This window comes from Syngnathus floridae, chromosome 16 (genome assembly GCF_059516105.1).
Source record: "Syngnathus floridae isolate MCC-2025c chromosome 16, RoL_Sflo_1.0, whole genome shotgun sequence".
NCBI classification, from domain to species: domain Eukaryota; kingdom Metazoa; phylum Chordata; class Actinopteri; order Syngnathiformes; family Syngnathidae; genus Syngnathus; species Syngnathus floridae.
The window spans coordinates 10,021,749-10,049,635 of record NC_142428.1 but is presented as its reverse complement, the minus strand read 5'-3'; the positions used below and the strand labels follow the sequence as shown (position 1 = coordinate 10,049,635).

At 42.6% G+C, this 27,887-nt stretch overlaps 1 protein-coding gene and 2 long non-coding RNA genes across 4 annotated transcripts; 2 read left to right on the top strand and 1 right to left on the bottom strand.

The window, feature by feature from the left end:
* Positions 1 to 2: 2 nt before the first annotated feature.
* LOC148385639 (uncharacterized) lies at positions 3 to 23,527 on the top strand. Its single transcript, XM_088400498.1, has 7 exons — positions 3 to 296; positions 4,859 to 4,908; positions 5,298 to 5,408; positions 5,778 to 5,882; positions 6,778 to 6,931; positions 7,006 to 7,166; positions 7,251 to 23,527. Exons 1-7 carry the CDS (start codon positions 239 to 241, stop codon positions 22,893 to 22,895), a joined length of 16,284 nt encoding a protein of 5,427 aa, XP_088256624.1. The 5' UTR covers positions 3 to 238; the 3' UTR covers positions 22,896 to 23,527.
* LOC148385638 (uncharacterized) lies at positions 584 to 24,949 on the bottom strand. Of its 2 annotated transcripts, XR_015863413.1 has the most exons (5): positions 24,117 to 24,949; positions 23,797 to 23,878; positions 23,638 to 23,717; positions 1,381 to 1,501; positions 584 to 968 (listed from the first exon to the last, which is right to left on the bottom strand). It is a non-coding gene; the product is annotated as an uncharacterized LOC148385638 (long non-coding RNA). The 2 variants fall into 2 exon arrangements; XR_015863412.1 differs by having other exon boundaries at positions 584 to 1,501.
* On the top strand, positions 24,803 to 27,004 carry LOC148385637 (uncharacterized). The gene is made up of 3 exons (XR_015863411.1): positions 24,803 to 24,967; positions 26,470 to 26,527; positions 26,855 to 27,004. It is a non-coding gene; the product is annotated as an uncharacterized LOC148385637 (long non-coding RNA).
* The last annotated feature ends 883 nt before the right edge of the window (positions 27,005 to 27,887 follow it).

The following is a 27,887-nucleotide window of genomic DNA, read 5'->3' as shown; positions in this document are numbered from 1 at the left end:
TGATGGCGGGTTGGTGGGGAGGGGGAGGCAGCTCCTCCCACAAGCAAGTTATCGAGCCGCGCTGGAGGTCCGTGATGCTGACAGGGCGAGCCAGTCTTCAGACAGCAGCCATCTCGTCGGATCCGGGATCAGCCCAAGAGGAAAGGAGAACCCTACCGCCGCCCGCCACGCTGCCATCCAGCCGCCTGTCCCGCCTTTTACGACTTAGGAGCCTGTCCTCTCTGCAGCCGCTGCCATCATGTGCGACTGTTTCCACCTGGCCTTCCCTAACTGGCACGGCGCGCCCTCTGGCACAGGTGAACAAGTTTCCCTTTGGATCTGACATTGAATGCTTTTTGGGGGGGCTTCACGGTAGTACAAGCGGTTAGCAGTCTGCCTCACAGTTCTGAAGTTCAGGGTTTGAGTCTAGCCTGCCTAGGTACTCTGGCTGAACCACCCCACCCCAAAATTCATGATAACTTGACTCTAAATGATATGTCAATCGCAAGGCCCGGAGGCAAGACTCGAATCATTTTGATATTGTACCATACTAAAGCAAATTGACTTTCATGTTTGATAGAGTTGTTTGATTTCATTTTGGCAAGAAAGTAGAATTTTATCTTGTATTGTAGTTTTTTTAATCAAATCCTTTAAAGGTGGAGTGGCAATTGTATTTGGTTGTCAATAAACTATATATACTGTAATAACAAAATGCACAACGTAGCAATATGAGGAGGTGAATCAACAGCTATGATTTTCAATCTTAGCTACGATGACAATGAGCCGCAAATTGTTTGTGGGTGTTACTTCACTTCAACTGGCGACAAGTCCATTGCTTGTCACGATGCGTTCTGTGACTGGCTGGCGACCAATCCAAGGTGTACCTCGCCTCTCTTGTTCAAAGTCAGCTGAGATGGACTCAGGCTAAGGGTGTTCTACTTAAGGCCCAGGGGCAAGACTCGGTACTGCATATCATCTCTCGAGGTCCACTAAAGCGAACAAGGCGTGTTGCCTTAGAACGGATTCGCTCTTTTCTTTTTGCCACAAAATCTAGACTTAAACACGAAGAGTGTTTTTTAAGCATTTTTTCTAACTAGACCAGACCACTATTTAGCAGAAATTATGATTCCAAATTCAATTTGATGTGATGAAGAAAATTACAACAGCAATTGAAAGCAGGTGATCTTTTGCAGTCCACCACAAAAATGAATTTGACACCTCTCGGGTGGGCAGTAGAAGAAACACAGATGGATGCTTGGCCTGAACAACATGCTGACTCAGTGGCAGCGTGTGTGTGTGTGTGTGTGTGTGTGTGTGTGTGTGTGTGTGTGTGTGTGTGTGTATGAGCGAGCAAGCGTATGTGCGTGCATGCGTGCGTGTGTCTGTGGCGCTAATGCCAACCTGCAGTGAGCGCTGGGTGTGTCGTCTGCAGAGATGTCATCATCCCTTCTGGCGAGCTGGCCATCCTGCAGCTGCTGCACAGAAGCTCTTCCTGTGGCACCCAAAGCACAGCTGCACCAGACTAAAACAAAAAAAATAAATGATGCGCCACCTGTAACATTGCAGCAGATGCAGAGCAGGGTGAACTCGTTCTTTTACTCCTCTCATCCTGCTGACTTGCCTGCTAATGCGGCACATGTGCTCGACGCCTCGAGGCGGTTAGATGCGATGGGGGTCAAAGGGGCAAATTCTTGCAGGCTTGACGTTACGAGGGCATTACGGTGATGCGGTGGCACACGATGCCGCCTTTCGTGCAGGCTTTGACTCGCAACCGGTGCCCTAATAGTGGTCGGAAAGGGAGCGGGAAGGGGATCTAGCGCAAAACTCTTTGATTCTGCTTGGACTGGTCCAATGTCAGTCGTGGTTCCTTTTCATAGGATTCAAACTTCAGAACAAAGTTTCAAGTTGGCTGAAGACCCAGTGATCACGTTTCTTGAGTAATATGTTTGGGATGCTTGTAACAGTTGTGATCTGAATCTGATGACATTTTCCAGTTGCCTGATGCTCATCAAGCTCTGTCATTTTGCCCACGCTTTCAAAAAAGCACCTTAGTCTCAGGTTCTGTAGTGTCTCCGAGAAGATGACAAAGTGTCCATTTGGTTTGTTTAGGACGTAAGACACTCAAGGTCAACGTCAGAGGGGGTGTTTCAACTCATTCTTGACATTGACATTCTGGATCTGACTTCGAAAATGGGAAAATCACTTGGGCAAATTCCTCACTTACATTTTATTGCATTGGTGACTTTTATATATAAAACTGAATATATATATAAAAATACCAGTGAAAAGATGGCTTTTACAGATGGCGTGAAAATAGCAAATTATCCTGAAACGCTTGGCAATACTTTTCTAATGGTAAATCGATTGTAATGTTTGATAGTCTTCGATATGTCATGATATCCATCAAGAAATGAAAAACACAAAAGAAATACATTTGGAGACACCTAACAAGTGATAATGAGTCCCACGCTGAAATATACAGAAATTCAGAAAAATATTAAACAAAGATGTATGCATTAAAAAAAAAAACACTGGTTCTACCATTCTTGTTGCCATGGCAATGACGTCAAATTGCAAGGAGAGTTCAGTGGAAGGGTGTTTACACAATCACTTTCTGGAGATAAGCAGTTTCAGATAGAAAAATTTGAGATTACTTTGAAGAATTAGCTTCAATTTCTTGTTTCAGGGAATGAGGATATTGTACACTGAGAGCTCGAGGTTGAAATCCAATTGTGTTTCTGGGCTGAAATCCAATTATAAATAACATTCACGGCGGCGGTGGAAGCGGCTTGTGTCCGAGTGCAAGCGAGCGGCCGTGTGACCTTTGACGACTTGGTCGAGTTAAGCGAGACCATCAGACAGAAAACAATCCTCTAACCGCTTTAGCTTTTGTTTCTGCGAGACATCACGATCGGCATCAAACGTGAACGTCGTCAGTAAAAGAAACAAACGAGATAAGGCAGAGCGCTCTGAGACAAACGGAGCCACACCCACGTCGAGAGCTGCAGTGTCAACCTGCAGCAGATCATCTGCAGTGTGCCCTGCCGCTGACAAAATGCCGCTTCAGTGTGTCTCAACCGTGAGGTGCATTCTTCCAACGGCCATCGATATAAGCGGCCATGCGACGATCTAAATGTTGACTTTTCAATGTCGTATAAACAATCAAGCGAGTGCCTGCCCACCCATCAAACCAACCAGCCGGGTCAATCTTTTTCTGAGTGTTATATTTCTGAAAATGTACCTGGATACGAGATGTTTATTATTAATATTAACCATTTATGACTTTAGTGTTGCTCATTTCCATCATACCCACCCCCTGCTGGCGGTTCTCTGCGCAAGTTGTGTAGCAATTATGTCTGCGACTTGCACCGCACAAACAGATTTCGCCGCACTAACTGAATTGAGTTGAATGTGGAATTTCGTAGACGTCACAGTCAGAACTGGGCGTTTGCACCGTTGTGGGAGTGAACGTGGCCGATTAACTTTGGGGCCGCGGAGGACACCTGTCCATTTTCTCTACTGCTTGTTCTCACTAGAGCGGGGCAAAATTGTAGACTGAAAAATGTATGTTAATTCTTGATCTTTTGCTAAATCGTTTTGTTACGATAACTGACATAATTATGTCTCCTTGAAGGTCTGCGCAGTGAGCATATGGCAAATATTTGAGAAAGGAGTTCCTCTTATGTGCACTACTGGACAGTGAGTAAGTCACGTAAAGCCCGTCGCACACAGCCACTGAACGGAACAGCACCTCATCAGCGCCGCGCACGACAATGATTGTAGCTCTGACACCGCCGGACGGCATCTGCTTGCTACCTTTATTCCTTTATTTATTGGAACATCAGGATGAAGGCAGAGGCGATGCTTGCAACTCACAACGATTAACACAGGCGTATCAGAAACGCAACAACAGAGTTGAGGTTTGTTGTTGCTACAAAAACAAAATAGTGGGTTGAAGTCGACATGAAAATTGAACGACTTCCAACATAGTTATTTATCTTTTATTGGTTTTACAAATTATTGACCAATCTAAAGTGGTGAAAATGGCTCACCCTCTTTCACAATGCAATGCTAGCAGTGGAACAAATTAGCCATTTTGGGGATCTACTGAAAAGCGAATATTTTGGAGCCAGCAGTATGTACAAATACATCAGCGAGAGAGTCAGAAGACTGCCCGTGTGAAAGGCATCATAGGCAGCCGGAACTTGGGTGTAAAGTTTGACTTTCGACACCCAACATCCACACCCCTCTGTGTCCACACATACGGAAGGTGAGCGCGTGTACTGCCACCTTTTTTGTCTGTACCAGGCTGAACAAACCATTTGAGGCACTGGTTGCGTTCAGAAGTACCTGGGGTCAGTTCCAGGACTTGAACAAATAACATCAGCAGGTAGGTGAACTGCTTAAGTCAATATGTTGGTTATTCAGACTTTTGATTCAATGTAGAGATTAGATGGTGAATGTTCCATTGGGTCAAATGAATGTGAACCAGTGTTTCTTCTCATCATCATGATTTGATGTTGTTGTTTTGCCCCCCAAAGCGAACAGAGCGCCATTTCTTAACACACTAACGCACTTAAAGAAGCAGACGGAGCTCACATGACGAAGGTTAGCACAGTGTGTGAGGTCAGTTGGTAAACAACATGGCTTCTGACACCAGCAATAAGTAATCAGATGCATTTGTAGTCTGATCTTTCCTTTTTGGAAATGTGTCTCATGTATGGATCAATAAAGAGGATCACTTAAGAGAACATGGAGGAGCTGGCCCTCGAGGGGATTTGTTGCCAGGAAGAACCCGTCAAAGTCTCTACGCAGCAGACTTCAGGCTCCAGTGAGATACAACAAATGTTGAAGGAGTCTTTTGCGTTTCTGTCCGTAGGAGCTGGGCGAAGGCTGAGAGCACCAGACCTCGGCTCAGAGGACCACTCGGTGAGTCTGAATATATATTTGAGTCGAATGGATTCATAGGAACCAGTTGTTGGATCTTGGATTTTTGAAGAGGCAGATCTCAAATGAATACAAATGCCACAGACTCTGAGTCTGAAATGTACAGCTACTGAGAAGAAGATACCAGTTTTGAGAGTGTCAAAGTAAAACGTTGACCGACAAATACTTGGGTAAAGTAGAGATAACTGAAAATCAACTTAAGCACAGTCCCAAAGAATTTATTATTCATTACTTCCCATGACTGAAGGACTATCACAGCTTTTGTTGGCTCAGCAAAGTGTCATTTTCACACCTTTTGCTGGATACTAGAAATGTGAAGCAAAAACAATTCAGAAATTAAAGCACGGCCTACCTACCTGCGTCATCTACAGGCATGTGACGAGCCGTCTCATTTCACCGAGGGTGAGAGACCACGCCCTCAGGGATCGTCCCCCGTGGAAGAACATCCGGAGACGGAGAAATATAGTGACAGCGACAAGGAGGTAATGCACAGGAAAGTGGAAAGGGGCCACCAAACTGGAGTCTGATTGACTAGTGAAATTTTCTCCTCAGCTCAGGAACTCATTTGAGTCGACTGTAATTCTTCTTGTGTTTGACACCACAGAGAGCACGCCCCTTTCCTTTAAAAATACATTCTAGTTTTCATCGTTGATGTTTTCACTATAAAACACACAACTCTGACACGCTATGTGACCTGACCGAAATTAGAAGGGCCACAGAGATTGAAAGTTGCCCCCCCCTTCCCCGACTGTCACAAATGTAAGCTCACAGTTATCCGTCTATAATTCAACCAAGAGAAGAAATAAAGGCAGTAACTGTGTTTGCTGACAGCATTGTTGCGTTTGGTGTAGGAAGATGACCCACACCATAAGCGAGGCAAGGGGAAGAAGGGTAAAAGGTCCAGCTTTGGCTGTGGATTTGACCGCCGCTCGACCCCAAAGATGAGCAAACTGAAGGTGAGCCAATTTCAATTTCACCAGCTTGATAAACAGCAACCTGATAGAGTTTTTCCCACTCTACCTTTTATGCAAGAACCACCCGTGAGACAGTTTGAGCATTTTACGCTTGCAAGCGGCGAAAGGCATCAGCACCCTGTGTGGTACAGAGGTGCTTGAAAGCAGTCTGACTTTCACCTCTTGCAAGGGACTATTTATTGAGAGAAAGTAGGGTGGGGGTGAGACTGAACAGGTTTCGGGGGTCACCTCTGCATAGTGGGTAATGAGTGCAGAGGGTTTTAGCTCTTTGTTTTACAAGGTTGTGGAAACAGATACTAGTGGAGCATTTTTAGATAACTAACTAAGCAAGAATGTTTCCACATCATTTGGAAGGTTTCCACAACTGCAGGGAATGTGGAAAGTTTCAACGAGTCAAAGAAAGGTGGAAGGTTTGAACAAAGGTAATGATTGTAATCAACATTGCAGCATTCTTACATGAGAATGACCCCCCTCCCATTGACATGGGAATCCCCCCTTCCGAAGTTCTCCCACCCGGTTCAAAAGCACCATGGGTCCGGTGGAAGACACTCAACTGCCTGAGAACAGGAACAGGCAGATCAAAAGCTGCTATGGCCAGATGGGGCTACAAAACTGGCCCAACCCTCTGTGAATGTGGAGAAGAGGACCATACCATGCAGCACTGCCTTGTCCGCCCTCTACTACCCAACCCCTGCAGCTTAAAAGATCTTCCTGAATTCAATGACAATGCAAAAGACTGTGTAAAGACATGGGAAACTGTCATCTGACTAGCACTTCAACGACACGAAAAGAAGAAGAAGAACATTCCAACATAATCATACGATCAAAATAATGTGTCTACCCTAACACTACGTACCGTATGATGGTGTTTCAACAGGAAGCGTATAGCCCAGAGTCAGGGATGATCGTAAAAACAGCCCAAGATGGAGGTGCAGAAGGTCTTATCTATGGTGGAGGTGGTAAAGACGGCATCTACATCAAAGAAGTGGTACCAGAATCGCCTGCTTCTAAAAGTCTACAACTCAAAGAAGGTATGCTTCCAGTTTGACAAAAGCTCAGAAGAGTATTTGCTGACTAAAATTTTCTACTCCTTCTTTCAACGCAGGAGATCAGCTTCTGAGTGCAACTGTCTATTTTGACAATGTGTCATATCAGGACGCTATTCAAATTCTGGAGCATGCTCAGGCTTACAAAGTGAAGCTCTGCCTAAAACGCAAACCCGACATCACAGAGACGGAGCCCCTCGCTGACTCTGACATCATTCCTGTAACTATTTTCAGTTACATCTTCAGACCCTTGATGTTGTCTTCTTTTTAGGAGGCAAAACTAACCATCCTGTTTCCCAACTAGGAGGATGAAACCTTCACTCCAGAGATGCGAGAACATGGGAAATCGAAGAGACGAGGTGATGCACGCATTTCCTGGCCTAAGTTTCCCTCCTTAGGGAGAGGGAAGAAGTCCCGTTTTGCAAGGTCTCACAGTTCTTCTGAGGCTGATGAGCAGAGAAAGTTGGAGCTGAGTCCAACCACAAGTGACACAGAGTCCCCAATAAAGACTCAAGACGCCCTTAAAGGCAAGAAACGGCATAAGATGAAGCTTCCATCTCTAACAAAGAGAGGCCGCGTTAGCTCATCTGAGGATCAGGACACTGATGCACCAACATGCACACAAGAAGCAGCAGAACTGCTCTCACCTGAAGGCCTTCAAAGCCCCGTAGGAACGAGGTCTGAAGTGCATCGAATAGAAGAGATAACTCTGGTAGAAGATTCTGATTCAAGAGTGACTAAACCACTTGCTCTTCAACACAAGGTAGAGCTCATTGCTATAGACAGTGCGTTGAAAACAACCGATCTAACGGTGGCTCTGACTGGTCAAGAAAGCCCTACTGGACCACTGTCTCCCGATGGTAAGAAAAAGAAGAAAGAAAGGTCTGAATTAAAAATGAAAATAACGGGGAAGGACAAATCAAACAAGAAAGAGGCAAAAGCAAAATCACCCAAAAGGCTCAAAACACTGGGCGCGAGTTTAGAAATAGCAGACCTAGGCATTGTCAGAGGGGATCAGCGCGAGCAAAAGACTGATATTGAACAAACATCCCCGCGCAAAGGCAAAAGTAAAAAAAGAACCCTGCTCCCCAAGCGTGAAGACATTGAAATCCCTGGTATGGAGGACATGTCGCGAAGGACACAAGTCAAAGGAGCCCACGATGAACTACCAGAAACAGTGCAACTCTCAATTGATGTGGATAGCGTGAAAGAGGCTGTTTCAAAGTTGCCTGGATATAAATTACCAAAGGTGGATATGTGTGGAGTACCTATTCCTGAAGAAATCACTGTGATAGATGCCAATGCTCAGAGAATATCAGTGAAAACACCCACTAAATTTGCTGATGGCAAAACAAAACAGGAGGCACCCATCAGTAAGGCAGAAGAAGAGGACGCTTCCACTCCAGAATTATCCAAGACTTTCAAGCTACCAAAGATCAAACCGGGTGACTTAAGTTCAGAAGAAGTTTTAACCGTGACCCGGATGGACCCAACAAATACAGAAACGACACAAAAGTGCCAACTTGCGCTCGACTCAAAAGAATCTGATAAGAAATCAAAGACGGCAAAGATAGTTTTGCCGAGCATCGGGTTTTCAAAGGCAGCCTTTAGAATCCCTGAGGTCGGAATGTATTTACCAAAGCCAAATATTTCTGGGCCCAAGGACGATGATGTGAAAGGAGAAAGAACTATATTCCTCCAGGAAGAAATAAGAGAAGAAGGCATCACGTCCGCTGCTGTGATAAGGACTGGTGAACTTGAATACATCGATTCGGCAGACTCCCCCGTTGAGAGGGAACTTGATGGAAAAGGAAGCCCATTACAAAACCTGAAATTTGAAGTATCATTACCAAAGTTAAGAGGTCCACAAAATGATTTAAGCTTGTCAAAAACTGATGGAAAAGTCAAATCACCTGATGCTCAATTAGGCGCATACAAATATATTCCGGAAGAGAAGATGGCAGTTGACATTGCAGGGTCGCCAGGAGATCAGGAAGCAAAAGGACTTAAGTTTAAAATGCCGCAATTTGATTTCACAATACCGGAAATCACTGGACCACAACTCAATGTAAACATTTTCAAAAAAGCGGAGGGTGCGAAAAAGCCAGATCCTGAACCAGAGGTACAAATCAAAGAAGCCTTAGATGTGAATTTAAGTCCCGTAAAAGGACAGGCATCACCACGGAAAGACAAAACACCCGAACATCTTCTGTCTGGGGTTGAACTTGATGGACACAAAGCCAAATTTCAAATGCAAAATTTTAAATTTAAAGGACCTGATGTTGATTTTGGTTTATCCGAGGAAGGTGGAGATGCCACTGTGCCAGAGGCCAAGGTTGATACCAATGTTGATATTCCAAGAAAGGACCTTGGATTTAACATTTCCGCACCTAGGGTGGAAATTGAAGGATCTGTAATAGACGTGAAGACTACGGATGCTGATCAGGATGGAAAAGGCGGCAAGTTCAACATGCCACATCTCAGTTTCCCCATGCCCAAGATAAAAGGACACGAAACAGAAAAGGGCACCAGGGTGACAACACCGGAGGCTAAGGTTGATGTCCAAAAGCCAGATACTCCCAAAATTTACACTAGTGAGGCCGAAGCCGAAGTTAAACTTTTTGTACCACCAGCGTGTGAGGTAAAAATGGATGGACAGGGAATGAAGCTGAAAATGCCAAAGTTCGGAGTAATAATGCCAAAATGCAAAGGGCCTGAAATTGAGTTCAACTTAAAAAAGAAAGATATTGATGTCAATCGTCAGGTAACTGATGAGACAATTCCACAGACTCCTAAACTAAATGTAAATATTGGACAAACTGATGGATTACAGGCAGAGATTGACATTAAAAACCCCGATTTTCAAATGCAAGTTTTGAAATCTAATTTTGAGCAGAGTGAGAAAAACCTAAAGGAAAATGTTGACATCAAATGTCCAGATGTTCCCACACTTGATCTTGGAAAAGTGAATATTGGGACTGCAGAGGTGAAAATGGAAGAACATGAGACTGATACTGAACCTTTGTATGCTGAAATCGAACATAAAGGAGGCAAGTTTAAAATGCCAAAATTTGGCATCTCCATGCCAAAGATGAAAGCACCCGACATTGATATAAGCTTATCAAAGAAAGATGGAGAGATCAAACTCCGGGAAGCTGAAGTTGAGGTCCCCGATGTTGACGTGAAACTCCAATCAGCTAAAGTGGAAATAGAAGGTCCTGAGGTTAATTTTCAACCAGGTAGTGTTGAAGGATCGCCATCAAAATTTAAACTGCCAACATTCAAATTACCAAAATTGGGTGTCGCTTTACCTCAGGTCAGTGTGGAAGTACCTGATACAGAAAAAGAGATCAAGGTGGAGGGAGCAGATGTAAAATCACCAGAATTAAAAGTGGGAGCTAAAATTCTTGATGTTGCTACAGATGTTGATGTGAAAATAGATGGTCAGGAGAGCAAGTTCAAAATGCCAAAATTTGGTATCGTCATGTCAAAAATGAAAGCACCCAACTTTGATATAAGCTTATCAAAGAAAGATGGACACATGAAATTCCCAGAAGCTGAACTTGAGCTCCCTGATGTGGACGTGAAATTACCATCAGCGAAAGTGGAAATAGAAGGTCCTGAGGTTGATTTTCAACCAGGTAGTGTTGAAGGATCGCCATCAAAATTTAAACTGCCAACATTCAAATTACCAAAATTGGGTGTGGCTTTACCTCAAGTCAGTGTGGAAGTACCTGATATAGACAAAGAGACCAAGGTGGAGGGAGCAGATGTAAAATTACCAGAATTAAAAGTGGGAGCTCAAATTCCAGACGTTGCTACAGATGTTGATGTCAAAATGAAAAGATCAAAATTCTCATTCCCCAAATTCTCATTAACAAAGCAAAGTAGCAAAGAGTCAGAAGTTGAGATTGATCTCCCAGATGTTGATGTTTCGATTCCAGCAGGGAAACTGGAAATCACTTCACCAGAAGTAGAGTTTCAATCACCAGATGTTGATGTGAAAATAGATGGTCAGGAGAGCAAGTTCAAAATGCCAAAATTTGGTATCGCCATGCCGAAAATGAAAGGACCCGACTTTGATATAAGCTTATCAAAGAAAGATGGGGACATCAAATTCCCGGAAGCTGAAGTTGAGCTCCCCGATGTTGACATGAAATTACCATCAGCTAAAGTGGAAATAGAAGGTCCTGAGGTTGATTTTGAACCAGGTAGTGTTGAAGGATCGCCATCAAAATTTAAACTGCCAACAATCAAATTACCTAAATTGGGTGTGGCTTTACCTCAGGTCAGTGTGGAAGTCTCTGATATGGACAAAGAGATCAAGGTGGAGGGAGCAGATGTAAAATCACCAGAATTAAAAGTGGGAGATACAATTCCTGATGTTGCTAGAGATGTTGATGTCAAAATGAAAAGATCAAAATTTTCATTCCCCAAATTCTCATTAACAAAGCAAAGTAGCAAAGAGTCAGAAGTTGAGATTGATCTCCCAGATGTTGATGTTTCGATTCCAGCAGGGAAACTGGAAATCACTTCACCAGAAGTAGAGTTTCAATCACCAGATGTTGATGTGAAAACAGATGGTCAGGAGAGCAAGTTCAAAATGCCAAAATTTGGTATCGCCATGCCGAAAATGAAAGGACCCGACTTTGATATAAGCTTATCAAAGAAAGATGGAGACATCAAATTCCCGGAAGCTGAAGTTGAGCTCCCCGATGTTGACATCAAATTACCATCAGCTAAAGTGGAAATAGAAGGTCCTGAGGTTGATTTTCAACCAGGTAGTGTTGAAGGATCGCCATCAAAATTTAAACTGCCAACAATCAAATTACCTAAATTGGGTGTGGCTTTACCTCAGGTCAGTGTGGAAGTCTCTGATATGGACAAAGAGATCAAGGTGGAGGGAGCAGATGTAAAATCACCAGAATTAAAAGTGGGAGATACAATTTCTGATGTTGCTAGAGATGTTGATGTCAAAATGAAAAGATCAAAATTTTCATTCCCCAAATTCTCATTAACAAAGCAAAGTAGCAAAGAGTCAGAAGTTGAGATTGATCTCCCAGATGTTGATGTTTCGATTCCAGCAGGGAAACTGGAAATCACTTCACCAGAAGTAGAGTTTAAATCACCCGATGTTGACATGAAAATAGATGGTCAGGAGAGCAAGTTCAAAATGCCAAAATTTGGTATCGCCATGCCAAAAATGAAAGGACCTGACTTTGATATAAGCTTATCAAAGAAAGATGGAGACTTGAAATTCCCGGAAGCTGAACTTGAGCTCCCCGATGTTGACGTGAAACTACCATCAGCCAAAGTGGAAATAGAAGGCTCTGAGGTTGATTTTCAACCAGGTAGTGTTGAAGGATCGGCATCAAAATTTAAAATGCCAACATTCAAATTACCCAAATTAGGTGTAGCTTTACCTCAGGTCAGTGTGGAAGTACCTGATATGGACAAAGGGATCAAGATAGAGGGAGCAGTAAAATCACCAGAATTAAATGTTGAACCTAAGATTCCTGTTGCTGCTCCAGATGTTGATTTCAAAATGAAAAGATCAAAATTCTCATTCACCAAATTCTCATTAACAAAGCAAAGTAGCAAAGAGTCAGAAGTTGAGATTGATCTCCCAGATGTTGATGTTTCGATTCCAGAAGGGAAATTAGAAATCACTTCACCAGAAGTAGAGTTTCAAAAACCAGATATTGATGTCAATATAGGTGGTCAGGAGAGCAAGTTCAAAATGCCAAAGTTTGGCATCACCATGCCAAAAATGAAAGGACCCGATTTTGATATAAAATTATCAAAGAAAGATGGTGAGATCAAACTCCCGGAAGGTGAAGTTGAACTCCCGAATGTTGATGTTAAACTTCCATCAGCTAAAGTAGATATTGAAGCTCCTAAAATTGAAGCTCGACCTGGTAGCATGGAAGGATCACCATCAAAATTCAAATTACCAACGATCTCATTCCCCAAATTCTCATTAACCGAGCAAAGTAGCAAAGAAACTGAAGTTGATCTTGACCTCCCAGGTGTTGATGTTTCTATTCCAGAGGGAAATATGGAGGTCACTCTACCTCAAGTAGAGTTCCAATCACCAGAAGGCCAAGAGAGCAAGTTTAAAATGCCCAAATTTGGCATCTCCATGCCAAAAATGAAAGGACCTGACTTGGATATCAGCTTGTCACAGAAAGATGGAGAGATCAAACTTCCAGAAGCTGAAGTTGAACTCCCCGATGTTGATGTTAAACTACCATCAGCTAAAGTGGAAATAGAAGGTCCTAAAATTGAAGCTCACTCAGGTGTAGTAGTGGAAGGATCATCATCAAAATTCAAACTGTCAACATTTAAATTACCCAAATTGGGTGTGGCTTTACCTCAGGTCAGTGTGGAAGTCCCTGATAACGACAAGGAGCTCAAGGTAGAGGGACCACATGCAAAATCACCAGAATTAAAAGTTGAAGGAAAAATTCCTGATGCTGCCTCGGAAATTGATGTCAAAATGAAAAAGTCTAAATTCTCATTACCCAAATTCTCACTAACCAAGCAAAGCAGCAAAGAATCTGAAGTTGATATTGACCTCCCAGATGTTGATGTTTCTGTTCCAGCAGGGAAATTGGAAATTACTTCACCAGATATTGATGTCAATATAGATGGTCAGGAGGGCAAGTTTAAAATGCCCAAATTTGGCATCTCCATCCCGAAAATGAAAGGGCCCGATTTTGATATAAGCTTATCAAAGAAAGATGGCGAGATCAAAATCCCAGAAGCTGAAGTTGAACTCCCAGATGTCGATGTTAAACTACCGTCAATTCAAAAGGACATTGAAGCGCCTAAAACTGAAGGTTGTGTTGAAGGATTGCCATCAAAATTCAAATTACCAACAATCTCATTCCCCAAATTGTCACTAACCAAGGAAAGTAGCAAAGAGGCTGAAGTTGATATTGACCTCCCAGAAGTTGATGTTTCCATTCCAGAGGGAAATTTGGAGATCACTCTTCCTCAGGTAGAGTTTCAATCACCAGAAGCTAATGTCAATATAGAAGGCCAAGAGAGCAAGTTTAAAATGCCAAAATTTGGCATTGCCATGCCAAAGATGAAAAGACCCGACATGGATACAAGCTTATCAAAGAAAGACGGAGAGATCAAACTCCCAGAAGCTGAAGTTGACGTCGATGCTAAACTTCCATCAGCTAAAGTGGAAATAGAAGGTCCTGAGGTTGACTTTCAACCAGGTAGTGTTGAAGGATCGCCATCAAAATTCAAACTGCCAACAATCAAATTTCCCAAATTCTCATTTTCAAAGCAAAGTAGCAAAGAGTCAGAAGTTGAGATTGGTCTCCCAGATGTTGATGTTTCTATTCCAGAGGGAAATTTGGAGGTCACTTCACCAAAAGTCGATTTTAAATCACCAGATGTTGATGTCAATATTGATGGTCAGGAGAGCAAGTTCAAAATGCCAATATTTGGCATCGCCATGCCAAAAATGATAGGACCCGACTTTGAAATAAGTGTATCAAACAAAGATGGAGACATCAAAATCCCGGAAGCTGAAGTTGAACTCCCAGATATTGATGGTAAATTACCATCAGCTAACATGGATATTGAAGCTCCTACAATTAAAGGTAGTGTTGAAGGATCGCCATCAAAATTCAAATTACCAACAATCTCATTTCCAAAATTCTCATTAACTAAACAATGTAGCAAAGAGGCTGAAGTTGAGATTGGGCTGCCAGATGTTAACGTTTCAGTTCCAGCAGGGAAACTGGAAATCACATCACCAGAAGTAGAATTTCAACCATCAGATGTTGATGTCAATATAGATGGTCAGAGGAGCAAGTTTAAGATGCCTAAATTTGGCATCGCCATGCCAAAAATGAAAGGATCTGACTTTGACATGAGTTTACCAAAAAAAGATGGAGGGATCAAATTTGCGGAAGATGAAGTTGAACTCCCAGATGTCGATGTTAAACCACCATCAGTTCAAGTGGACATTGAAGCGCCTAACATTGAAGCTCAACCAGGTAGTGTTGAAGGATCTCCATCAAAATTTAAACTGCCAACATTCAAATTACCAAAATTGAGTGTGGCTTTACCCCAGGTCAGTGTTGAAGTACCTGATATGGACAAAGAGATCAAGGTGGAGGGAGCAGATGTAAAATCACCGGAAATAAAAGTGGAAGCCAAAATTCCTGATGCTGCTACAAATGTTGATATCAAAATGAAAAGTTCTAGATTCTCATTCCCCAAATTCTCTTTAACCAAGCAAAGTAGCAAAGAGTCAGAAGTTGAGATTGATCACCCAGATGTTGATGTTTCAGTTCCAGCAGGGAAACTGGAAATCACTTCACCAGATGTTGATGTCAAAATAGATGGTCAGGACAGCAAGTTCAAAATGCCAAAATTTGGCATTGCAATGCCGAAAATGAAAGGACCCGACTTTGAAATAAGCGTATCAAAGAAAGATGGAGAGATCAAACTCCCAGAAGCGGAAATTGAACTCCCAGATATTGATTTTAAATTACCATCAGCTAATGTGGATATTGAAGCTCCTAAAATTACAGGTAGTGTTGAAGGCTCACCATCAAAATTCAAATTACCAACAATCTCATTTCCAAAATTCTCATTAACTAAACAAAGTAGCAAAGAGGCTGAAGTTGAGATTGGTCTGCCAGATGTTGATGTTTCAGTTCCAGCAGGGAAACTGGAAATCACATCACCAGAAGTAGAATTTCAACCACCAGATGTTGATATAGATGGTCAGGAGAGCAAGTTTAAGATGCCTAAATTTGGTATCGCCATGCCAAAAATGAAAGGACCTGACTTTGATATAAGTTTATCAAAAAAAGATGGAGGGATCAAACTTGCGGAAGCTGAAGTTGAACACCCAGATGTCGATGTTAAACTATCATCAGTTCAAGTGGATATTGAAGCGCCTAAAATTGAAGCTCACCCAGGTAGTGTTCAAGGGTCTCCATCAAAATTTAAACTGCCAACATTCAAATTACCAAAATTGGGTGTGGCTTTACCCCAGGTCAGTGTTGAAGTACCTGATATGGACAAAGAGATCAAGGTGGAGGGAGCAGATATAAAATCACCAGAAATAAAATTGGAAGCTAAAATTCTTGATGCTGCTACAGATGTTGATGTCAAAATGAAAAGGTCTAGATTCTCATTCCCCAAATTCTCACTTACCAAGCAAAGAAGCAAAGAGTCAGAAGTTGAGATTGATATTCCAGATGTTGATGTTTCGATTTCAGAAAGGAAATTAGTAATCACTTCACCAGAAGTAGAGTTTCAAACACCAGATGTTGATGTCAATATAGATGGCCAGGAGAGCAAGTTCAAAATGCCAAAGTATAGCATCACTTTGCCAAAAATGAAAGGACCCAACTTGGACATAAACCTATCCAAGAAAGATGGTGAGATTAAACTCCCACAGGCTAAAGTAGAACTTCCAGATGTTGATGTTAAACTACCATCAGGTAAAGTGGAAATAGAAGGTCCTGCAACTGAAGCTAAACCAGGTAGCGTGGAAGGATCACCATCAAAATTCAAATTACCAACAATCTCATTTCCAAAATTAGCATTAACCAAGCAAAGTAGCAAAGAATCTGAAGTTGAGATTGGTCTTCCAGATGTTGATGTTTCAGTTCCAGCTGGGAATCTGGAAATCACTTCACCTAAAGTAGAGTTTCAACCACCAGATGTTGATGTCAATATAGAAGCGCAGGAGAGCAAATTCAGATTCCCAAAGTTTGGCATCTCCATGCCAAAAGTAAAAGGGCCTGACATTGACGTAGGTTTGGCGAAGAAAGATGGCGATATCACATTCCCAGAGGCAGAGGTTCAACTCAAAGAAGCTGACATGAAATTACCATCTGCAAATGTGGCGATTGAAGATCCAAAGATTCAAGTTCAGCCAGGTAGCGTTGAGGGATCTCCTTCAAAATTCAAATTGCCAACATTCAAATTACCCAAATTGAGTGTGGCTTTACCTCAAGTCAGTGTAGAAGTCAGTGATATCGACAAAGAGATCAAGGTGGAGGGAGCAGATGTAAAATCACCAGAACTAAAAGTGGGAGCTAAAATTCCTGATGTTGCTACAGATGTTGATGTCAAAATGAAAAGATCAAAATTCTCATTCCCCAAATTCTCATTAACAAAGCAAAGTAGCAAAGAGTCAGAAGTTGAGGTTGATCGCCCAGATGTTGATGTTTCTGTTCCAGCAGGGAAACTGGAAATCACATCACCAGAAGTAGAGTTTCAACCACCAGATGTTGATGTCAACATAGATGGTCAGGAGAGCATGTTAAAAATGCCAAACTTTGGCATCGCCATGCCAAAAATGAAAGGACCAGACTTTGATATAAGCTTATTAAAGAAAGATGGAGACATCAAATTACTGGAAGCTGAAGCTGAGCTCCCCGATGTTGATGTTAAACTACCATCAGTTCAAGTGGATGTTGAAGTGCCTAAAATTGAAGCTCAACCAAGTAGTATTGAAGGATCGCCATCAAAATTCAAATTACCAACAATAAAATTCCCCAAATTCTCACTAACTAAGCAAAGTAGCAAAGAGGCTGAGGTTAAGATTGATCTCCCAGATGTTGATGTTTCTGTTCCAGCAAGGAAACTGGAAATCACTTCACCAGAAGTAGAAATTCAACCACCAGATGTTGATGTAAAAATAGATGGTCAGGATAGCAAGTTTAAAATGCCAAAGTTTGGCATCGCCAGGCCAAAAATGAAAGGACCCGACTTTGACATAAGCTTATCAAAGAATGATGGTGAGATCAAACTCCCAGAAGGTGAAGTTGAACTCCCGGATGTTGATGTTAAACTTCCATCAGCTAAAGTAGACATTGAAGCTCCGAAAATTGAAGCTCAACCTGGTAGCGTGGAAGGATCGCCATCAAAATTCAAATTACCAACAATCTCATTCCCCAAATTCTCATTAACCAAGCAAAGTAGCAAAGAAACTGAAGTTGATCTTGACCACCCAGGTGTCGATGTTTCTATTCCAGAGGGAAATTTGGAGGTCACTCTACCTCAAGTAGAGTTTCAATCACCAGAAGCTAATGTAAATATACAAGGCCAAGAGAGCAAGTTTAAAATGCCCAAATTTGGCATCTCCATGCCAAAAATGAAAGGACCTGACTTGGATATCAGCTTATCACAGAAAGATGGAGAGATCAAACTTCCAGAAGCTGAAGTTGAACTCCCCGATGTTGATGTTAAACTACCATCAGCTAAGGTGGAAATAGAGGGTCCTAAAATTGAAGCTCACCCAGGAAGTGTGGAAGGATCGCCATCAAAATTCAAATTGCCAACATTTAAATTGCCCAAATTGGGTGTGGCTTTACCTCAGGTCAGTGTGGAAGTCCCTGATATTGACAAGGGGATCAAAGTAGAGGGACCACATGTAAAATCACCAGAATTAAAAGTGGAAGGAAAAATTCCTGATGCTGCCTCGGAAATTGATGTCAAAATGAAAAAGTCTAAATTCTCATTGCCCAAATTCTCACTAACCAAGCAAAGTAGCAAAGAATCTGAAGTTGATATTGACCTCCCAGATGTTCAAGCAGGGAAATTGGAAATCACTTCACCAGATGTTGATGTCAATATAGATGGTCAGGAGGGCAAGTTTAAAATGCCCAAATTTGGCATCTCCATGCCGAAAATGAAAGGTCCTGATTTTGATATAAGCTTATCAAAGAAAGATGGCGAGATCAAAATCCCAGAAGCTGAAGTTGAACTCCCAGATGTCGATGTTAAACTACCGTCAGTTCAAGTGGACATTGAAGCGCCTAAAACTGAAGGTTGTGTTGAAGGATCGCCATCAAAATTCAAATTACCAACAATCTCATTCCCCAAATTGTCATTAACCAAGCAAAGTAGCAAAGAGGCTGAAGTTGATATTGACGTCACAGAAGTTGATGTTTCCATTCCAGAGGGAAATTTGGAGGTCACTCTTCCTCAGGTAGAGTTTCAATCACCAGAAGCTAATGTCAATATAGAAGGACAGGAGAGCAAGTTTAAAATGCCAAAATTTGGCATCGCCATGCCAAAGATGAAAGGACCCGACATTGATATAAACTTATCAAAGAAAGACGGAGAGATCAAACCCCCAGAAGCTGAAGTGGAACTCCCGGATGTCGATGTTAAACTTCCATCAGCTAAAGTGGAAATAGAAAATCCTGAGGTTGATTTTCAACCAGGTAGTGTTGAAGGATCGCCATCAAAATTCAAACTGCCAACAATCAAATTTCCCAAATTCTCATTTTCAAAGCAAAGTAGCAAAGAGTCAGAAGTTAAGATTGGTCTCCCAGATGTTGATGTTTCCATTCCAGAGGGAAATTTGGAGGTCACTTCACCAAAAGTCGATTTTAAATCACCAGATCTTGATATCAATATAGATGGTGAGGAAAGCAAGTTTAAAATGCCTAAATTTGGCATTGCCATGCCGAAAATGAAAGGACCTGACTTTGACATAAGTTTATCAAAAAAAGATGGAGAGATCAAACTTCAGGAAGCTGAAGTTGAACTCCCAGATGTTGACGTTAAACTACCATCAGTTCAAGTGGATATTGAAGCGCCTAAAATTGAAGCTCAACCAGGTAGTGTTGAAGGATTGCCATCAAAATTTAAACTGCCAACGTTCAAATTACCAAAATTAGGTGTGGCTTTACCTCAGGTCAATGTTGAAGTACCTGATATGGACAAAGAGATCAACATGGAGGGAGCAGATATAAAATCACCAGAAATAAAAGTGGACGCTAAAATTCCTGATGCTGCTCCAGATGTTGATGTCAAAATGAAAAGGTCAAAATTCTCTTTCCCAAAATTCTCATTAACAAAGCAAAGTAGCAAAGCGTCTGAAGTTGAGATTGATCGCCCAGATGTTGATGTTTTGATTTCAGAAGGGAAATTAGAAATCACTTCACCAGACGTAGAGTTTCAAACACCAGATGTTGATGTCAATATAGATGGCCAGGAGAGCAAGTTCAAAATGCCAAAGTTTGGCATCGCCATGCCAAAAATGAAAGGACCCGATTTTGATACAAGTTTGTCAAAGAAAGATGGAGGAATCAAACTCCCCGAAGCTGAAGTTGAACTCCCAGATATTGATGTTAAACAACCATCAGCTAAAGTTGATATTGAAGCTCCTATAATTGAAGGCAGTCTTGAAGGATCACCATCAAAATTCAAATTACCAACACTCTCATTTCCAAAATTCTCATTAACCAAACAAAGTAGCAAAGAGGCTGAAATTGAGAATGGTCTCGCAGATGTTGATGTTTCAGTTCCAGCAGGGAAACTAGAAATCACTTCACCAGAAGTAGAGTTTCAACAACATGAAGTTGATGTAAATATAGAAGGCCAAGAGAGCAAGATTAAAATGCCAAAATTTGGCATCTCCATGCCAAAAATGAAAGGCCCCAATATTGACATAAGTTTACCAAAAAAAGATGGCGCGGTCACACTCTCGGACGCTGAAGTTGAACTCCCACATGTTGACGTTAAACTACCATCAGTTCAAGTGGATATTGAAGCTCAACCAGGTAGTGTTGAAGGATCCCCATCAAAATTCAAATTACCAACAATTAAATTACCAAAATTGGGTGTGGCTTTACCTCGGGTCAGTGTGGAAGGACCTGATATGGACAAAGGGATCAAGGTGGAGGGAGCAGATGTAAAATCACCAGAATTAAAAGATGAGGCTAAAATTCTTGATGCTGCAACAGATGTCAGTGTCAAAATAAAAAGATCTAAATTTTCATTCCCAAAATTCTCATTAACTAAACAAAGTAGCAAAGAGGCTGAAGTTGAGATTGATCTCCCAGATGTTGATGTTTCGATTCCAGGAGGGAAAATAGAAATCACTTCACCTAAAGTAGAGTTTCAAACACCAGATGTTGATGTCAATATAGACGGTCAGGAGAGCAAGTTCAAACTGCCAAGGTTTGGCATCACCATGCCAAAAATGAAAGGACCCGACTTTGATATAAGCTTATCAAAGAAAGATGAAGAGCTCAAACTTGCAGAAGCTAAAGTTGAGCTCCCCGATGTTGATGTTAAACTACCATCAGCCAAAGTGGATATTGAAATGCCTATAATTGAAGCACAACCAGGGAGCGTGGAAGTTTCACCATCAAAATTAAAACTACCAACTTTCTCATTTCCCAAATTCTCTATCACCAAGGATAGTAAAGACTCTGTAGTTGATATTGATCCAGATGTTAATGTTTCTGTTCTGAAAGGAAAAATGGAAACCTCACCTAAAGTGGAGTTTCAACCACCAGAAGTGGATGTCAACAGCAAGATTACAATGCCAACATTTGGCATTTCCATGCCAAAAGCTAAAAGCCCTGACATTGACATAAGCTTGTCAAAGAAAGATGGAGGTATCACACTGCCAGTTGTTGACCTTAAACTCCAAGAATCCGAAATGAAACTACCGTCTGCTAAAGTGGAAATAGAAGGTACTAAGATTGAAGCTCAAAGAAGTAGAATTGAAGTTTCTCCATCAAAATTCAAATTACCATCTTTCAAATTGCCTAAATTTGGAGGTTCTCCACCAAATGTTGAAGTGCCTGATGTGGGTAAAGACACCGAAACTGATGGCATAAAGCCAGAGATACCTGAAGATGATGCAAAGCAGGTGGTTTCAACACCCACCATTGACATTGAAGGCCAGTCTATGGAAGTGACAACTCCAAGAGGTGAACTCGGAGGATTAGGAATCAAACTGAAACTATTACCAGATGTTGAGGCTGAGACTGAGCTGCCGGATGATGAAGTTGAACAATTGGAAAGTACCATTTCAGGCCCAGAAGCACCAAAGACTGAGGTTGACGTCAAGTTGAGCAAAGGGACAAGGAATGACGCTCTGAGTCCCGTCTCTCCGAGCAAATTCAAACTACCATCTTTCAAAATGCCAAGGCTAGCATTTTCACGACAAAAACCAGAAGGAGAAAGTGTTTCACCTGACACAGAATATAAAGACAATCAACCAGAGATGAAAGCTGAACTGAATGGAGATGGTAAACCATTGCAAGCCACTCCCACATCATTTGGAGCTGTCCTTGAAAAGCTTGACATTGAATTTGATGTGTCAAAAACTGAAAAAGAGGAAGAAGACCCAGATGCCTCGAAGGAAGTCATAGAATGGATGGGCAAGGAGCCCAAGCAACAAGTGATCAAAAGTCCTGAGCGCACAGGATGGTTTAGGTTTCCAACATTTGGGCTCTCGTCACCTTCAGAACCTGCCAAAATGGCCTGCAAAAATGACCAGAAAGATAAAAAGAGCCCACCAGGACAACATGAAGAGGACATGAGCCCAACTTGTTCTGTGCAATCTTCCGACATCTTTGCTGACATCAGCTCAACAGCGACAAGCGAGTATGTCAGTTTGCCCTCTTCTCCTCCAACCAAGGTCATGGCCAAATATTCTGATCTGAACCTACCTCCAGATATGGGAGAGATGGATGTCCAAACTTCCACTGCCAGGTCAGAGCTGATCACAGTGGAGTCAAATTTACCAGAGAAGATATCTATTCTGTCATCTGAGGTCTTGTCTTCCTCTGAGGAAACTCTCAGAGTGGCGTCGGAGAAAATACACGTCTTTACATCCAATGTACAAGTAGGCCCTGAATCACATCGCACCAAACTTCTGTCTGCCGTCCAGTCGGCAAGCGAGGCCGGTCAATCGTCGTCATCGTGGACAGTGGAGAGTTCACAGAGCAGCAGGAGGACAGTGTCGCAGAAACGTATTGTCCGCGAAACGTCACGCGAAAGCACAGAAACCTTTGTGATTACCAAACAGATCACCAAAACCATCGACCCCACCGAGTTCTTCGCCAACGAGGAGGCGGCTTCGTCCATCCAGCGTCTCAGAGAATCCGTTCACTCGGAGAAAATGAGATTTTTTGACGGTGCTGAGAAGTGAGGTGCTAGCAAAATCAACTTCCTTGGTCTAAAAGTAGAACTTTGTCAGTGTTTAATCAAAAGCAGGTATTAATGGAACCTCTGGCTGCATGTTGCAGAATGAAAAAGAGATGGACAAAGTGTCTTGGCAGAAGGAAAACGCAATGAAACTGTTAATAAAGCTATGTATCTAGGTGTCTTATGACAGGGCTTCCCTAAATATGCTTACGTGTGGTACAGAAAATGTTTACTAGCTGCATTTGTGCTCTACCATCACAAGGGTGTTAACGATGAGGCTATAGCAAAATGAATGTTTACGATAGTCATAAAACACTCTGTGTGTCTGTGAGAGTGTGTGTGTGTGTGTGTGTGTGTGTGTGTGTGTGTGTGTGTGTGTGTGTGTGTGTGTGTGTGTGTGTGTGCGCGTACGTGTCTACGCGCATGTGTGTGTCTGTGTATCTGCTGAGGTATTCTTGTTGATGCAGTATAGGAAACACACAAAGAAATGTAACGGTTACGATGATGACAAAGTGTACTGCTGTATTTTTTATTCCTATTTTTGCTTAAATCTCATTTGCTACAGTACATACATGCATATGTATCAGCAGTGCATTCTCAGCCAGTGTGAAGAATAATAAAGCTGTGTAAATAGCTTTTAATGATCTCTGGACTAATCCATATGCTTCAACTCCAAATGTTTGCAATATACACATCAATAAATACGTATTATTAGTCCGAGCATGTCTGAAGAGGTCATATCTTACCGCATATTGATGATGGGACAGAGCTCCAGGTGAGTTCTCCCACACCAATCTCATCCAAACATGCATCATCTTTTTATTGGCTAGATATGTAAAAAAAATCACAAGACATTTGTCTCCGGTAGTCTGAGATAAATTAGGCTTCTGAAATGTGGCACTTACTTGATTTACTGGTTGTCAATATAACGAAAGCGGGCTCGCCATTGGGCAAGGAGTATGTGAAGCTGGACGAAGGCTGGCACCCCTGCACGAGACAGTTAAGTACTTGTTGACAACTCAATCAATCAAAATATCAACTGCGGGTGACTTACAAGCGCTCATGTTCTCATTCATGTAGGTTAAAATAAAAAAGAGGACGAAGCCCCATTTTGACCAAATAGAGAAGAAAGCACAGATGTCCATTTCCAAATGAATGGAGTGAAAGTGAAAATTCATCAGAACATTAAATATTAAAATTATGTAAAAGTAAAGCGGTTACTTACAACCGCTATGCTTTTGTGCCTCGAGTCTCAAGTTGTCTATCCCAATACCTTTAAACATGGCGGGTTTGCCGGTTGATATTGCATTTCCACACTAGAGGGAGACACAGCTCACCGAAAAAAATCCACTTACACTCCCAGTGTTCCGAATGAATAACAGAATGACTAATGAGGAACCTTTTTTATTTTCTGTCTAATTAGTTGAGACATTAGCCAATCTAGCTACCCGGCGGTACGGTAACGTTACGGTCGGACGATTTGAATGAGAACAACTTAAAGCACTCGTGAAGTTTATTATAACACGGCGGACTCCCTCTCCACCCTCTCCACTCCCTCTCTTTTGGTGATATTTTCGGGGAAATTTAACTGAAAGACAACTCGTCGACCGGCTACTACTTAAAAGATTCCGAAAGCCTCGAGCCTCGCGCCTGAACGTAAGCTGCGTTCAGATACGCGTCGTAAAAGCAAAAGTGTAAACCCACTGTATTGCGCTCGTTGATTTAGGCATGTCAGATAATATGACTTTGTCTGCTATCCCACAATAGAAACGTAGCGGTTCAATGAGTAAAGGTTAGGGGTAAAGGTTGAGTGACAGATAACCCATTGGATTCATGATGATTCAGTACCGCGTGGGATTGGATGTAGCCATATTTCCGACGGTACTTGGAGTTGTCGTGGCGCTCTCAACTACGCATGCGCCCAACACTTTGCTGGGCAACTTGACCGAGAGACTCTGCTGCCTGTCGCCCACAACACAACAGTCCGCATCTTCATCAGTATCTGCATCATCATCAGCAGCAGCATCAGCAGTAGCAACAGTGTGATGAGGAGCTAGATTCTAGACCAACACACAGGTATGAAGCTTTTATTCAGCAAATCAAACAAACATTTGTATATTTGATCCTGTATTTTTATGAAGAAGGCAAGAGTAAACTGTCGAAACTTTCCCCTTGCAGCTGTTGGACATTTGACACATTTGGTGTTTTGTGTGGGTGGGTGTGCGCGCGCGCGTACGTGTGCGTGTGCGTGTGTGTGTGTGTGTGTGTGTGTTTGTGTGTGTGTGTGTGTGTGTTTGTAAGTGTGGGTGTTTCTTCATAAAGTGAACCACTTTTAATCTATTCATAGTGTCGGTAAGCAACTCGGCTACCTGTTGTGAAGAAGCTCAATTATTCATCATCCATCACGCACAGTAGGAACATTTTTGCGCTGCAGAAACAAAAAGGGAAGAGGAAATGACAACTAAATACCACAAAGCTGCACAGTGTGTGTGGAGAGGAAACATATTTGAACATCCTTTAACTCTTATGAAGACCTTGGCCACTGCTGAGGGATTCGAGCTTCATTGTGCTGCGATGAGGAAAAAGAAGCAGAGAAGCAACGGTAGCTTTTGGCTCAACAAGGTGTCTTCGGGTGATTGACACCATGCACGAGTGGCCCCCAAATCATCTGTGGGCCTTGCACGCTCAAGCAAAGTGCTTCACTCACCCAACTCCTCACAGGAATCTCATTCCTCGGTATCCATGGCAACAGCAGCTGCTGACCGATTTTATGAAAAGTGACACATAACTTGTTTAGACAGCCGAACGGGAGGCCGGACGCCACATTCGGGTAACTCGGGAGCAGGCAGCGGGCAGGTTTATAGGCCATACTCGTCCACCCCTTCCCGTTGGAACGATGCAGTTGCTGACTGTCCCGACCGGCATCTCCATGGCGATGGAGTCCACAAAGGAAGCCGTTGATCGACACTCGGCTATCGCCGAGCTCGCCGGCAGCCGCCAAATGGCCAACAGCTGCCGACTACACTGGAAAGAAAAGACCCGTTTGTGGGGGAGCGTTGCAGAACATTGAGGAAAGCCCCCAGCAGCAGTTTAAGCACGTCAACAAGATACAGCTGTATTGAAAACACACAGATGGTCGTTTGGAGCCAGGTGCGTTGTGTAACTAGGAGATGGATAAAGGTTGCATTCAGGCTTTGGCATGTTGAGGAAGGTTTTGGCGTGTTGAGGAAGGCTGGACCTTCAAAAGCGCACCAATGGAAAATTCACAGTTGTGATCAAGTACTCTATATTGATTCTCCTGAGCCCACATCTCTGACCACTTCCATACAATAATTTTGCAGCATCAGAGGTGTAACTGATTTTATTTAAGTTGTGGAGATCAAATCAGGACCAAAACTTGAAGGAGTTAGGACTAAGAAAAAGACTGTGAGAAGCGGGGAACAAATCAGGACATACACCATTCCAGTTGTTATATTTCAACAAACAAAGAAGAAAACATCTGAAAACTCTGTATCCTTCCAATATGCTTTGACACAGGACTAAGGATTAAGGACTAATGAGGTGTTTCCTCTGTGCAGGATGACCCAAGTAATGAACTCTCTGGAGACAGGTGCAGTGGGAGGCGACCAGGACGCAGTATCCTTCCAGAAGCGGGTGTGCACAGGGATGTTTGCATGTTTTTTGCGCCGGCTTTGTCTTCACTGCAGGTCCAGCAGCGCTCGTGATTGGTTTGGTGAGTGAATCACTGGAGCCAGTGAAAGAGGAGCCAATGTCACCACACTCATTTTGAAGCCCCAGAAAACACTATGTCTGTCTTGCTTAGCTTACCCTAAAGCTGTGCCGATGTGGCTTTTACATAAAATCAGAACAATTCTTCCTTCTCATTTGGAGATGTGCTGTCACATGTTCACTTACCACATCACCGCTGCAACACCCTGCAGTCAACCTTAAATGAGCTTGCAGATATTCCCAGATTCCCATGAAAGGCATCCAAAATTGTCCAAGAGGCTTCCATCCATAGTGGTGGAGCCGACAGACGGGCCAGAAGTGGAGAGCGGCGAGCTCCGGTGGCCGCCGGAACCCAGCTCCCCAGACGCTCAGACCAAACCAGTTGGTGAGAACGCCTGATGATCAAAATACAGTTGAAAGTGTTCTAAGGATGCGTGACACTGAGTGAAGACAAATATTTAAGAATCAGAGACAAAGTCAAGACCAAGACTCAGCGCTTGAGACTAAATCGAGAAATTTTAAGCATTTGAGACTAGCGGGGAGCTTTTGTAGAGTTGAGACCGAGTCAAAACCAAGAACCAAGCAGGTTGAAACCAAGTCCTAAACAAGATTTGGGGATCTAAGTCAATACTAGGACAAGGAAGGGTTGAGATCAATACAAGACCGAAACTTTCTCAGGACTAAGAATTTAAGGAGATGAGACCAAGTGCAGGCCAAGGGAGGGAGGGGTTGAGAGCCAGTCAAGGCAATGACTTTGTTGCAAACTTAAAAAATCCCAAACTACCAGCCTTGGGGCACTGAACAAAACCAAATTCCTAAACTAGCTTTTTGTTCTTCCAGATGAGGTCCAAAGTGGATCGAGTGAAGAGGTGAAGGTGCACACCTCCAACTAAAACGAAACCTCTTTGGTAACGCTGACTCACTAGTCCATGTGTGGACGGACGCATGAGACGTCCAATAGAAACGTACTTAGACACAGCACATGCACACAAAGACTAGAAGAGTGTCTTTATAGAGAGCTTGAGACTCCGAGACTTGCAAAGGGGTCGAACATTCCCAGAAGTTTTTCAACATTCCCCTGAACTAGTAACATTAGTTCCTTGAAAATTTCATATCTGCGGGAATCTTTTTTGTCGTAATGCAAAATTTAAAAAATCATCATTCACAGATTATTTTGAATGGTTCACCTGACACGCCAATCCTGCAGAGGGCAACATATTGGCTTCAGAGGTGTTTTTACCAACGAGGAATGAAATGCTAAACTACC

What these genes read in the sequence shown, in the direction of transcription:
- LOC148385639 (XM_088400498.1), top strand. Translation starts at nt 239, where the DNA reads ATGTGCGACTGTTTCCACCTGGCCTTCCCTAACTGGCACGGCGCGCCC. An exon ending in ATAGTGACAGCGACAAGGAG is followed by an intron (nt 5,409 to 5,777) that starts GTAATGCACAGG and finishes CGTTTGGTGTAG; the next exon opens with GAAGATGACCCACACCATAA. An exon ending in AAGTCTACAACTCAAAGAAG is followed by an intron (nt 6,932 to 7,005) that starts GTATGCTTCCAG and finishes CTTTCAACGCAG; the next exon opens with GAGATCAGCTTCTGAGTGCA.